This window comes from Tachysurus vachellii, chromosome 1 (genome assembly GCF_030014155.1).
Source record: "Tachysurus vachellii isolate PV-2020 chromosome 1, HZAU_Pvac_v1, whole genome shotgun sequence".
Taxonomy (NCBI): Eukaryota; Metazoa; Chordata; class Actinopteri; order Siluriformes; family Bagridae; genus Tachysurus; species Tachysurus vachellii.
The window spans coordinates 29,670,126-29,684,438 of record NC_083460.1 but is presented as its reverse complement, the minus strand read 5'-3'; the positions used below and the strand labels follow the sequence as shown (position 1 = coordinate 29,684,438).

Sequence of the window (14,313 nt, the reverse complement as noted above, 5' to 3'; positions counted from 1 at the left end):
TGGCAACAGAGTAGGTGTTTTGTACATCTGAATAACTGCTGAATAATGTAATTAATCTGGAAAAATACTGCAGAGTAAATCATGTTGTGTTGCAGCCAGGGGTGAGTCTTTTCATTCATTTTCACATACATTTACATTTACGTCATTTGGCAGCTGCCATTCAGCTAACCAGGTCGAGGGTGACAGGTGAAAAGCATTAACATGCTTGGAGTTCCTCTGATGATGAATCTGTGTTTGTCTGTTAATTTTACGTGTAATATTGCATTGTCATTTCAAACAGGCATGCTGTTCTTCATGTTTTTGAGTTTTTTTTTCTTTCTTTAAATATGTAATCTTGTATTGGTGCATTGATTTCCAATGTAAGATTTCTTAATCCGCTTGAGATTTCTCAAGTGTGTTGTGGTGCCATAATGAGACAGGATTTGGAGCTTTAACAAGTGTTTCATTATGTGATACTGGTAACTACACTGACTTCTACTACTACTACTACTACTACTACTAATAATAATAATAATAATAATACTAATCACAGCACCAGGTTCCCCAGTTTGATCCTGAAGTCAGGTTATAGTCTGTGCAGGGTTTCTGTGCATGTTCTCTTATACACGAGGGTTTCCTCCAGGCTATCTGGGTTCCTCTCACCTTCCAAAGGGATAAACTCCAGTTCCACTGCTCATGTCTGTCCGCCAAGAGGGCTTATGCCCGGGTGTATATTATTATTGGCCACAGGGTGGCGCAAAATATCAACTGCACCGAGAATTGCACCTTGCACCAACGAACTGAAAAGCGCGTGAAATTCCATCATCCCTAGCCCTCATTCTCTCCCACTCCCCCCCCCCCTCCATCCCTCTCTCTCCCTCTCCATCTCTCTCTCTCTCTCTCTCTCTCTCTCTCCATCCCCCCACCCCACCCCCCCACACACACACGGCGCGCGCGCACAATATCGAACATATTTTCGGTTTTATTTTGAATATCAAGTTAATTTATAGCGCTGGTTTGAGATCTGAATCACTCGGCACTCGCGCGTGTTCTTAAATCGCGGACGTTTTCTATCATAAGAATTTTGGAACGTAGCGGTGAAAAAAACGGGTGGCGAAAAAACCTTTCTGTATAAAGAAGGGGGCTATTATATAGGAAGAAGGGGGCTATTAACGGTGAATAAATCCGACTCTTGGTTTCGAATCGTGGACAGGTAACGAAAATGAACACATCGGAATATTCCGTATTCTGTAGATAACCGATATTCATGTGTTTCGGAATAGATTAATGGAACATTAGCATTATTTCCTTTAGCCTTCTGCTGAATGTCTGTATGACGCTGTAATAGAACAATATTCCTCAGAATGCGCTAATCCATTCAACCAGAGTCTAATCAGGAAGATAAAGTTAACCTTGGATGAGGTTTGCTTGTATTTATGACCTGTATTTTCTGGAATGAAATGTTAAATGCTGTTGATGAGCTGTGAGGGTGTGTTGTTATGTTGTTGGTAACGTCACGGCTTTGACCTGCCAATTGAACGTATTAATAAGTCCCTGTCATTCATGTTCGGTGACAGCTTTATTAGATCAGGGGCAGCAGACTGTTCTGAGAAGGATGCTTAATATTAGATAAAAGATTTACATAAATGATTTAGACCAGGGTGTGTTTGTCTTTGTCATTTGTCTTTGTGCTCTTGCTCCAATCTGAAGTCATTGGACATTCCACCCTTGATCGGACAACAGTCCATTACAGGGCAAAACACACACACACACACACACACACACACACACACACACACACGTCATCAGTCCAACTAATGGCATGTTTTGGGGAAGTGGAAGGAAATACGGGGAACCCTGAGAAAACCCAGAAGGACACTGAGAGACCATGCAACCATGCTGGCCTTAAAATAGTTTTTTTCTATTAATTATAGCTAGCATGTATACACACAAGTATATTTTGGGTTATTGTTTCCTTGACTTTCCGCATCCTCTAACAGCTCTTTATGTTTCTTGTCTTGTGTGTAGGATGAAGAAACTGCTGAATCAGTGGTTGTGGTCAGAGAAGTTCTGGCTTCCTCCAAACATTACATGGCATGACATTGAAGGCACAATAGGGGGTGGTCTCCAACCTCTTCCGAGTGACCTGCTTCTTGCATTTCCTCTGGCACTGGGGTTCATCGCTGTTCGGTTTGCTTTCGAAAGGTTAGTTTTTGCTGGTAACCTAATTGGCCTAGACAACAATAAAGTGGTCGAGTTCTTGCCTCACACCTCAAACTTTAGCTCCCCCTGTAACTAACCATATCACTAGATTGCTTACTGTCACCTAATTAAGCCTGTTGAATTACAAATACACACCTTGTAATTCAGTATGCTGGGCATTGAAACATTAATTTGACTGTGCCAAAACATCTTTTGATGTTAAGCTCTGTTTTTCTCAGGGTGGTGGCTCTGCCGCTAAGCAGGACGCTTGGAGTGTTTGACAGGGTGCAGGTCCGAGTGCCACACAACCCCAAGCTGGAGGCTGTTTACTCACAGAGGAAGAAATACTTCACACAGGTCAGTAAAGTGTAATGGCGAGTAATGAGTGGAGAGAGTAAGAGTTCATGCGTTCATTAGAAAGTCTTTCCAAACATACACACATACTCGTTACTGTGCATGTAAAATTCAAAATGTGCTCTGCTTCGGATCGTTTGTTGTCTGATTTGTGCTTTCATGTTCCAGAGGCCACAATGACCTGCCCCCTGTCATGTGTAAGATTGTAAAGTCTTTGGGTGTGATTTTTGTGTCTAGTGACCTTTAAAGTGCATATAAGCAAGCAATAAAACAATGCCCTTTAGTAAGTAGAATCAACAATGGAGTGGTGTACAGCCATTACAAAAAGTCTGGAGTGTCTTCTACCACAGTAGAATGCAAACAATAACACATTTGTATTATTAAGAAATTTAAGGACATCTGCATTTTTTTATCCTTTTGCAGTTTTTTAAATCCTTTTTTATCCTTTTATAACCATTGCAACAGCTATAATTGGTCATTCTCTCATCAACTTATACAGAAATACCGTCAGAGATACTGCTTAAGAAAATAATTCAGCACATTCGGACTAATCAGGTTTGAAAATTCAAGACCCACAGTTCTACAAGTCAAATGCATATCTTGGATTAAGTGTTAGTCCAGGTTTTATGTTTTATTAGCCATCAGAAAAGACATTAACTTGGTTGCTGTAATAGCATCTTTACTAATAGCAGTGTTATTTACTTCCACTCAGAATGAGCTCAAGGGTCTGGAGAAGCATTGTGGCCTCACGCAGCGTCAGATTCATAACTGGCTCAGGCTTCGCCGCAACCAGGACAAGCCGAGCAACACCAAGAAGTTCTGTGAAGCTTCGTGAGTACATTCTGCCTCTTCACACATTTAACATGATGGTTAAGTTGAGTTGAGTCATTGTGATATATTTCAAACAATGTGTCTCTGTCTGTTTGCAGGTGGAGGTTTATTTTCTACCTCATTGCATTCATGGCAGGACTCGCTGTCTTGATTGATGTAAGACATTAGAGCCATCACCTTATTCTTTTCTTTCACCTTATTCTTTTTTTGACACTAAAATGATTTTTTGGGAAATAAAGTGATAGTGTTTACTGTATATCCTCCAACGATCTGTCAGGCTATACAGTATATACAACACGTACTCAGCATGCTGTGAGTTAAGAACTTGCGCAAAGAAAAGTAAATATATTCAGAAATATTTTAACTTATGCATAAGTCTGACATTAGTATGTTGAATTATTTTCGTCTCTCCCTCACAGACAGCCTGGTTTTGGGACCACCGTGAGTTCTGGCATGGATACCCCAAACAAGTGAGTGGTGTTTGCATTTCATCTCATTTAATTAAAAAAACATTAATTAGAAAAGCACAGCTTTGCTATTTTTTTTTAAAGCAGCACATGGAAACAAAATCATCCAATGGTGTTGGATATTTAGAGCTACTAGTTTTATTTTGTGTAAACCATAAACTAAAATCATTACAGACTTACCTCAGGAGATATCCTTTGATATGCAAGTTTGATATGCAGAAAATTCTGACATTCTTATAGACAGACACAACAGAGACAGGTGTGTGAGAAATCCTGAACCATATAGAAAGTTTTAGCAGTGTATGATGATTTAGGTATGCAGTTTGTACAGTCCTAAATTGGTAGTAGGATTAAAATGTCGTAGAGTCTGAATAAATAACAGTGGGGAAAAAGAGTGTTGAAAAGAGTTTAAAAATTTAAAATGCATGTGTTGTTCGTGCATTAATAATAAATCTTAGTCATGATTTATTTCTCCCTCTTTCTCTGTCTTTCTGTTTATGCCTCAATGTAGCCTGTGGCCAAGTCGCACTACTGGTACTACATTCTGGAGCTCAGCTTTTACTGGTCCTTGCTGCTATGCGTCTCTGTGGATGTTAAACGCAAAGTGAGAATCTTTGTGTCTTTCTTATTGTATTAGTTAAACAAATTTCATTAGCATTTTTATGCTTCTACTGGTGACAAACAGTCATTAGTAGAAAAGTGATATAAGTGATTCCTCTGTTCCTGTCAGTACCATTGAAGGAATGCATGGCATCAGCGCTTATCGGTTATGGGAAAAGTGGTGTGATACTGTTTCAGAAACCAGACAGCCTCAATCAGAGCTGACAGATAATGGAGGCTACACCTCCTTCACTGAAACTGACAGGTCTATTCAGAAGGAGATCCTGTAGATTTGTACTAAATGCGGCCTGTTTCTAAACATGCTGTTATATTGCATGGTATCTCATTTAAACTGAACTGTTTCTTCAAATGTAGGTCTCGTACATCAGAATGGTCTCATACATCAGAATAACTATTTACATATTAATTAGAATCATGGTACATGGGTTATTGTTTAGACAGTAGTTTGTACTATTGTACTATTGTTGTAGAAGTATGTACTGTCGTTAGTCTTCCAAAGTAAGAAGTTATTCACATTGTAAATCAGGTATGTAGGTATCTTGTAGCTCATCAGAAATCATTACTAGGTCAAAACACTATGTAGGTGTAAATGTACATATTGCTGTAGGTTTAAGTGTTACTGAGCTGGGGTTATAATGACATCAAGAGAAAGAGGACAACCAAGAGAAAAGGCCCTACATGGGTAGCCTAAACATTGCTGTGAGGTTACTGTTGATGGTACCAACTGGTTATCGTTAAGATGGCTGTGTATAGTTATCCAGTGTCACACAGTTTGAGACTGTTTCCTCTTCTGGTTCTTCTTCATGTTGTTTCAGTGAGTTTTTCCTTGTCACTAATCTCTGCTTTAATCTTAGCGTTGTAAATATAACTAAATCCATATCCAGAATTCTGAAAAGCTGCTTTCTAATAGTGTCAGTTGTTAAAAGTGTTATTTGAATAAATGAAAATGAAATTACTTTATTAGGTCAGTATTAATCCATAAAAAAACCCTCAGTCGAGAAGTGAAAAGACTTCAAGAATCAATTATTATTTAACCCTTTTTAATAAATAGTGAGGCTCAATACCAAATAGATTTGTGTGTGTGTATATATATATATATATATATATATATTGATGCCCGATGACGCCTGAGATAGGCACAGGCTCCCCGTGACCGAGATAGTTCGCATAAGCGGTAGAAAATGAATGAATGAATATATATATAGATATATATACACACACACATACATACTGCATATGATATAACAGCATTGACCACTATATGTATTATTGTCACAAGGTTTAATACAGAAATAAAAGGGCAAATGCAGAAAACGGCAAAGAGAACTAAACTGTGAAAACAATACTATGAAACGTAGTTTATGTAGCTTGCGTAGTCCAGCAATGTTCGTCAGCCTAAACTGTCGAACGGACAATGAGCTTGGTGGGGAACGGAGGTTATATAGCCTGGAGGCTGATGAGTGCCAGGTGTAGCACATTAGTAGGTAGGAGAGCTGCTAGGAGTGATAGGTGTGTTAGGTGAAGGTGTGGCTGGTGGATCCCTGACAGTACCCCCTCCCCCAGGGGCGGCTCCTGATGCCCTGACCATGCGTCTGGGTTGGCCTCGACCCCGGGGCGCCGGACGAAGCGGATGGGCGGCGTGGAAATCCTCCAGGAGTGTCGGATCTAATATGTCCTGTCTCGCCACCCATGATCTTTCCTCGGGGCCGTAACCCTCCCAGTCCACTAGGTATTCCAGGCCTCTGCCCCGATGACGAGAGTTCAGCACCTCTCGCACGGTGTAAACCGAGGGCTGGTCCAGCACTTCCGGCAGAGGGGGCCTTGCCTCAGCGGGATGTTGAGCGGTTGATGGGATGTACGGCTTGAAGAGCGACACGTGAAAGGTGGGGTGAATCCGGTACTGCGGGGGGAGTTCCAGCCAATACGCCGCCTCATTGATCTGCCATTCGATCCTGAAAGGTCCGATGTATCGGGGGCTCAGTTTCCTGCAGGGGAGCCGCAGACGGAGGTCCTTGGTGGACAGCCAGGCCAAGTCCCCGGGCCTGTAAGATGGGGCCTCCAACCTCCGTGCATCCGCATGTCGCTGAGTCTCTCTCAAAGCCCTGCGCAGTTGATTATGTGCAGCCTCCCATGTCCTGACACTCTCCCGGAACCAGTGGTCCACCGCGGGCACGTTGGAAGGCTCATCGGACCAGGGAAACAGCGGGGGTTGAAACCCCAACATGTATTGAAAAGGTGTGAGTCTGGTGGTGTTCTGGCGCAACAAGTTCTGCGCATATTCAGCCCATGGCAGAAACCGGCTCCACTCCAACTGGTCCTGATGGCAATACATCCTCAAGTATCTCCCCAGCTCCTGTATCTTTCACTCAGTCTGGCCATTAGATTGCGGGTGGTACCCGGACGACAGTTTGACTGTGACTCCCAGTAGCCGGAAGAACGCCCTCCAGACTTGTGAGGTGAACTGGGAGCTCTGGTCCAACACTATCTCCTCCGGGAGACCGAAGTTGCGGAAGACATGTTGAAAGAGAGCTTCTGCTGTTTCTAGTGCCGTGGGGAGGCCTCGAAGAGGGACGATGCAGCAGGCCTTGGAAAATCGATCCACAACCACCAGGACGCAGGTAAAGCCTTCCGACCGTGGTAAATCTGTCACAGTCGATGCCGATGTGTGACCACAGCCGTTGGGGAGTAGGCAAAGGGATGAGTTTGCCCACAGGTAAGTGTCGGGGAGTCTTTGAGATGGCACAGATGTTGCAGCCCTGGACGAATTCCGCCACTGTGTTATTCATCCCCGGCCACCAGTATTGCCTCTGAGCCAGATGTAGAGTCTGCCTTCTACCCGGGTGTCCAGAGCTGGGGACTTCGTGTATCGCCCTTAGTAAGGCCTGTCGGCACTCCTGTGGAACGAAGATAGCAGCACGTGGCCGCGTGGATGTCCTCGTTCAACTCCCAGATGATAGGGCTCAGTATGAGCATAGGAGGCAAGATGGGTTCTGGCTCGGCGGATTCCTCAGGCCCATTAACCCGAGAGAGCGCATCAGCCTTTCCATTTCTTGACCCCAGCCGGTAGGTGATGCTGAAACTGAACCGAGTGAAGAAGAGAGCCCATCGTGCCTGACGGGGGTTCAGTCGCTTGGCCTCACGGAGGTATTGGAGGTTCTTGTGATCCGTGATGACAGTAAACGGATGCATGGCCTCCTCAAGCCAATGTCTCCACTCCTCCAGGGCCAGCTTGATGGCTAGGAGCTCTCTGTTGCCGATGTTGTAGTTCTGTTCGGCCGAGGACAACTTCTTTGAGAAATAGGCGCGGGGTGGAGTCGAGGTGGATTCCCCGACTGTTGGGAGAGGGTGGCCCCTACGCCTGTGGATGATGCATCCACCTCCACCACAAATGGGGACTGGGGTTCTGGATGGTGGAGGAGCAGAGCGGCACAGAACCTTTTACACAACTCCTCGAAGGCTTCCTGCGACCTCGGGGGTCCAGGAGATGGCCTTGGCTTTCCCTCGAAGGAGGGACGTGACTGGAGCGGTAACCTGGCTGAAACCCTCAATGAACCGGTGGTAGAAGTTTGAGAATCCCAGAAACCTTTGGAGCTCCTTGATCGAGGTGGGAACCGGCCAGTTCCGCACTGCCGCCACCTTCCTCTCGTCCATCCTGATACCTGCTGTGCTGATGTTGTAGCCCAGGAACTGTACTTCCGAGCGGTGGAACTCACACTTGGGGAGGTTGAGGTACAGCCGGTGTTCCCGCAGCAGGGTAAGGATTTTGGTCACATGGTCATGATGGTCTTGCTGAGTCCTGGAATAGATCAGGATGTCGTCGATGTATACGATCACAAACCGGTGGAGGAAGGGATGGAAAATCTTGTTCATGAAGTTCTGAAAGACCGCCGGAGAAATGGAAAGATCATACTAGATGACCCGGTACTCATAGTGGCCAGAGGGGGTAATGACGTCTTCCATTCGTCCCCATTACGTATACGCACCAAGTTGTACACACTCCGGCGATCCATCTTGGTGAAGATGCGGGCCTCACGCAGCTCCTCTATGGCCCCTGGGACCAGCAGAAGCGGGGATATCTGTGCGTTTAGGCCCCTGTAGTCAATGCATGGCCGTAATCCACCATCCTTCTTCTCTACAAAAAAGAAGCTCAAGGCGGCCGGGGAGGAAGACGGAGGTTGGAGGGCCTGTTGGATATAACCCTCCATAGCTTGATGTTCCGGGGCTGATAGGGGATAGACTCGACCCTTAGGCAGCTTGGCCCCCGGTATCAGGTTGATGGCACAATCCCACTGCCGATATGGGGGTAACTGGGTGGTGGCTTCCTCACTGAAGACGCCCGTGAAGGCTTGATATTCTTGTGGAATGTCCACCTGAACGGGCTGGGGAGCACCCTCCACCTGAGTTGCTGCCAGGGTAAAGGGGGTCCGGAGGGGCGTTGGGAATGGATGTAGACAATTCTGCCGGTAGGCGGGACTCCACTCCAAGATGTCGCATGGGTCCCAGGAACATGTGGGGGAGTGCTTGGCTAGCCAGGGACAACCCAGGATCACGTCCACTGTAGAACTCTCCAGTACGAGAAGCTGTATCTCTTCTTGGTGAAGCACTCCGACCTGGAGGACGATGAGTGGAGTACAGTACTTGATCTTGCCTTTACCTAAGGGTCGTCCCTGGATGGTGTTCACAGCCAACTCCCGTGTTCCCTTCTCCCGGCATAGCTGGATGTGTTCTAAGCACGCCTAGGAGATGAAATTCCCCGCGGAGCCAGAGTCAACTAGGGCGGTGGCCAACAGAGAGAGAGCAGGAGTTACTAAGGTGATGGTGAGTGTGGACAGGTGAGTAACGTCAGAGGAAAGCTTAACCGTACTCACCGTCCGACGAGGAGGTCGAGCTAGACATTGGGCCACGTGATGCCCTCTCTCTCCACAGTAGATACATGCTCTGTTCGCCCACCGGTGCTCCCTTTCCTGCTGAGACAGCCGCTGTGATCCTAGCTGCATGGGTTCAGGTTCACGAGCTGATGACACTGTCAAGGCTTGGGCTGGTTCAACTTCTGGGATCCTGCAGGCCACAAGGTGTTGGGAGACACGGATGGATCTCTGGATGAAAGCCTCCAGCCCCAGAGTGTCATCATATGTAGCCATTGCTAGCCGGAGCTCCTGATTCAAGCCCATGCGATACGTTCCCAGCAGCGCTGTCTCATTCCCCCCACTGGTGGCCGCCAGAGTGCGGAAGCGGAGGCTGTAATCCGAGACGCTGTCTGTTCCCTGGCGGAGGTTGAGCAGCTGATCGGCAGTTGAGGTGTCCCCGGGGGCGGTGCTGAATACCTCTGTGAAGTGTTCTGTGAAGGCAGCATATGACGTCACGGCCGGGCTTACCGTGCTTCAGAGTGCTCTCGCCCATGCTAGCGCTCTTCCGGTGAGCAATGAAATCAGGAACGCAACCTTTGCCCACTCGGTGGGAAATCGGTGAGATTGCATCTCAATGTAGAGGGATACCTGAAGCAGGAAGACATTCGGCTGCATTTCCGGAAAATGTACCTGGGAGAGCCATCGGGCTGCCGGATGGTGGTGAAGCTGGGCTCGTGGCAGCCGGCACAAATGCCTCTCGGAGCACGGTGGAGAGCTCCCTCACGAACTCTGATGAGGCTGCGGGTTGTGAATCCATGACAAGGTAACGCTGGTTTTTCCTCCCGTTTTCTGGTGCCCCTCGGTTGAAGGTCCGTTCTTCTGACAGTAAATAAAGTAAATGTAAATAATGCCCTTTCTACAACAGTTTATAGTTGTAATGGATTGCTCCTGTTGAACTAATGAGTCAGCACAAATTCTGAGTTCACCACAGACCTAACACTAATTCCTTCCTGCCAAAAGTCTTGACTTATCTGTTATGTCTGTTGCCTGCAGGACTTCAAAGAGCAGATCGTCCATCACATTGCCACCATCTCACTGATTAGCTTCTCCTACTGTAACAACTACATACGGGTTGGTACAGTTGTGATGCTGCTGCACGATTCATCCGACTTCCTGTTGGAGGTAATCTACATTACATTCTGCTCAATCCAATGACTATATTTTTTAAAACCTTCTTTACTATGGTTTCTTTCCATGACAAAAAATAGTAGCAAATAGTTTGAACTATGTGCAGGTGGTGGAAATTTCAGCCAGTTTATTGTACACTTAGACAGTGTACACAGACTGCCACAGACAGACAATATTCCCTTGTAATGAGGGTAATGTTGGTATTTTGAACCAGCTTGTGCAGTACAGTAAGAACAATTTTGTGTAACAATTAAACCGCATTTCATTTTAAAAAGAAAAAATACCCCCTCATCACCAGCAAAGACAATATCATTAGTGTTAAATCATAACTTTAGTGTTATGTTATTTCAGGAATAAAAGATTAAAAAACGAGATTAAACAAGTAATACAACAGGATGGGGCATTCTGTTATAGAAAAATAATAGGCAACAGGACACTGTGATGCAGTGGGCCTCAAAGTGAAGTTACTGTGACCACCCTGAATCTCTTTTATACCACAAAAGTTTGCCAGTGATTAAAAAAATAAGCTTTTTACTTATTTTTAGTTATGATACAAAGTTAGTTCCTGTTATTTTTCAATGCAGCTTTAAATAGTTGTTCCTTCACATTTAACAAATTCTCCTAGAAATTACAATAACGTTAACCTCTAAGTGTTTCTGTGACAGATTGTCCAGCCTTAAAGTCAGTTTAAAGGCTTTTCCGCTTTTCCTGTATTCTAACTACCTGCTGATGTTTGCACCTTTTAATTTGAACCTGTTTGGAGTCATTTCAAGGCTTATTCCTATTCTTATTATGTTCACAGTCTGCTAAGATGTTTAACTACGCTGGCTGGAAGAAGACATGTGATAGCCTGTTTGTTGTTTTTGCCGCTGTATTCCTGGGAACTCGCCTTTTTGTTTTTCCGTGCAGGTAAATGTGCCAGTATCACAATGTAAATCTGTTAAAATAAAATTTTTTCAATTCCATGCAAACTAGGTATGATATCGTAAAATCAGAAATAAAACCATCTGACTCATTCAATTCCTTGGATCAGTCCTATGGAGCTTGTGGTTTTACATTTTTTCGTTTACTGTTTAATAACCAAACAGAGAAGAAAATACTTAACGGTGGTTCATCTTTTCCTGTCTTATAATATCTCTCATGAAATGAGTAGACATTAACAGCAAACTAAAGCTTAAAAGGAAGTAGTTGCTGCCTATGCTATAAATAGCTTGTACAGTTAGCTTGTTTTGCTAACTGGGCAAGGAAGATAGTACCTTGTCTAGTACTTAATTATATTTTAAACAAGTGATATTTACAAATTATTTAGGGTGCTGTAGGCTTTATTATTGTTTTGTATTGTAACAAAAACACTGGACAGTCCTCACCCACATGCAACATTACTAGTGTCCAAACGCCTACTAGAGACAGACTACGATTGGCACAAGTGATGTTGTTGCTTGCTAGTGTGAACACGGACACGACTGGAGTTGAGAGTAGGTCACAGTCACAATTTGGTTCTTAGATGATTTTACTTGGCTAAACATGTCCCTTTGCCCCCCAGGGTGCTTTACTCAACTTTTGTGGAGTCACTGGATTTCTTCAAGCCATTTCCTGCTTATTACCTCTTCAATGGCCTCCTTTTTGTGCTGCAGGCACTGCACATTTTCTGGGCTAATCTCATTCTGAAGATGCTCTACAAATTTATCTTCTTGGGCAAAGTATGGAATATTACTATAAGTGGTTAATAATGTAGCAGGCAATGTCAGTATTACTAACTCCATAACATTTTGTACTACAATAAGGTGGAGAGGGACGAGCGGAGTGATGAGAGTGATGTTGAGGAGGAGGGAGAGGACAATGGCATGGAGGGAGAGTGTTGCTGGAAACAGAGCAATGGAACACTCAACTCCAAGCTCAACTCACTGGCTAAAACCTGTGTCCTCAACAACTTGACCCACCAGAGGAAAAACATGGACAGCAGACTGCCCAAGGGCAGATAATATTCCTCCTGCACTTCACTTCACTTCATGTTTTTATTACAAACCATCCAGCATAAAAAAGAAGTATAAGGGTATTTGTATGCATTATTTAACCCATGAAATGAAATTTGCTTATTTCTCATAAAAGGTGACAGCAGTAGTCTTTACTTTTTATGTTTTAAACGGATATACAGTCTTTTTAAACTTAATTACTGTCCATTGCATCTAGTGTGTATGTGTACTTACCTACACACTACTATACTTAAGTAAATATTGCAACCTTTACACAGGACATATGAGGCAGACAGTAGTTTTATTCAGGACTGGAGCAAACACCTATTCTTTTCTCAAGGTCTCAACTATGGCACTTACAACACACGTAGAACATAGCAGTGTAGAGGAGTTAGGCCAAAAAAATACTTGAGTATTCACTTAAACTTTCAAACTCGACTTGCTAATTGGGAAATATATCCAATGCATTGATTGCATTACGTTCCTAGCAATAAATAACAGTATTTAGAAAAAATTTAGGCGTGGCTCAGAAAAACTTTGTATGTGAAGTAGATGTTGTTTAATTGTATGTTCCTGATGGAGTTATTTAGTGTATATAGTATATAGCAGCTAGGTAGTGTTTTCTAACAGAGGGATATCTGTATTTCATTCTTTACACTGTTTTGAATTTTCAAAATTGGATTCCCAAAATGGCATCAGGCTTACCTTGTTAAAGTAGCCTGAATTCTTATCATTTTTCTTACATATTCACCCCCTTTTTTCCTTTTTAAACTAGCAATGTACTCAGAACTGACATGGAAACTTTTCTCTGTGGAAAATTACTTTCATGAATTATTGATTCGTCGGATCTCTGCGCTTTGCACCATGCAGACCAGCTTGCTCAGCTCTTTCTGCAGTAATTGCAGCTCAGATTGCCTTACAAGACCAAAGGATTCCATTTTGTGTTCACGTAATCTGAGCAGTGTGCTTGCTTTTAAATGTTTTGTCATCTTATTATTACCAATAATAGAAATAATACCATGGCCAGATAAATTGGACTGGACTTTGGCTTTGAAAGAGCTGAGAAAGTAATTTACATAGAAGTAGATTTTGTAGCTCATTCTGTCCTCAGCAGCAACCAGCATTTATGTTCAGGAGCTAATGGGAAAAAATAATCCATATCAACATTTAAGGACAGTTTCATAGGTGTCCTTTTCTAGATCTGTAATTGTCATTTAGCCAAAAATTTAACAAAGCTAGCAAAAGTAAGCATGCTGTTCCAGTTTTCATTGAGTACAACTGAACAATGTGAACTGATGTATTTCTCCAAAAGTGACATTAACCCAGAGCCATTTTATTTTTAACCTATTGCTATGCTGATGGTCACAAAATGGCCTCCTGAGTACTATACTTTGAAAAGGGGTATTAAAGAGTTAGTGGTTTGTATTGGGCTATCCAATAGACATGCGCCCCTTTTATTGCAGGTGCTTACTTATCTGATGTTATTTGCACTGTAGTTATTACTGAACTTTCTGCTTATGAGCCACTGTCTGAAGGGCTTTGTACTTGTGAAATGTCTTAAGAGTACAATGCTGGTCTGGGGTCAGTTTTGCTTTAAATGACTTAGAAATAGAAATACACTGTGGAGCTGATCCTGGATCATCAAACTCTGAAAGGGTTGATATACATGTGCCCTTATCAATACATGTGTCTTGTAATTTCTTAAAAGTAATCTTGTTCTCAGTTATATCGATCTGTAGTAAAGTAGTTGTACTTTCCTTGTTGTTATTTATTTTGCATTGATACCAGACTGAGAGATAATTTGTAAGTCTATAAGGGAAAAATGAATGAGTGCAGTGGTGATATGCCGCA

The 14,313-nt window shown here is 43.5% G+C and overlaps 1 protein-coding gene across 1 annotated transcript; it reads left to right on the top strand.

Annotated features, from left to right (window-relative positions):
- The first annotated feature begins 929 nt into the window (after nucleotides 1–929).
- On the top strand, nucleotides 930–12,989 carry cers4a (ceramide synthase 4a). Its single transcript, XM_060882116.1, has 11 exons — nucleotides 930–1,192; nucleotides 2,008–2,184; nucleotides 2,421–2,538; nucleotides 3,248–3,366; nucleotides 3,465–3,522; nucleotides 3,786–3,836; nucleotides 4,345–4,437; nucleotides 10,355–10,483; nucleotides 11,292–11,398; nucleotides 12,033–12,189; nucleotides 12,274–12,989. Exons 2-11 carry the CDS (start codon nucleotides 2,009–2,011, stop codon nucleotides 12,469–12,471), a joined length of 1,206 nt encoding a protein of 401 aa, XP_060738099.1. The 5' UTR covers nucleotides 930–1,192; nucleotide 2,008; the 3' UTR covers nucleotides 12,472–12,989.
- Nucleotides 12,990–14,313: the final 1,324 nt, after the last annotated feature.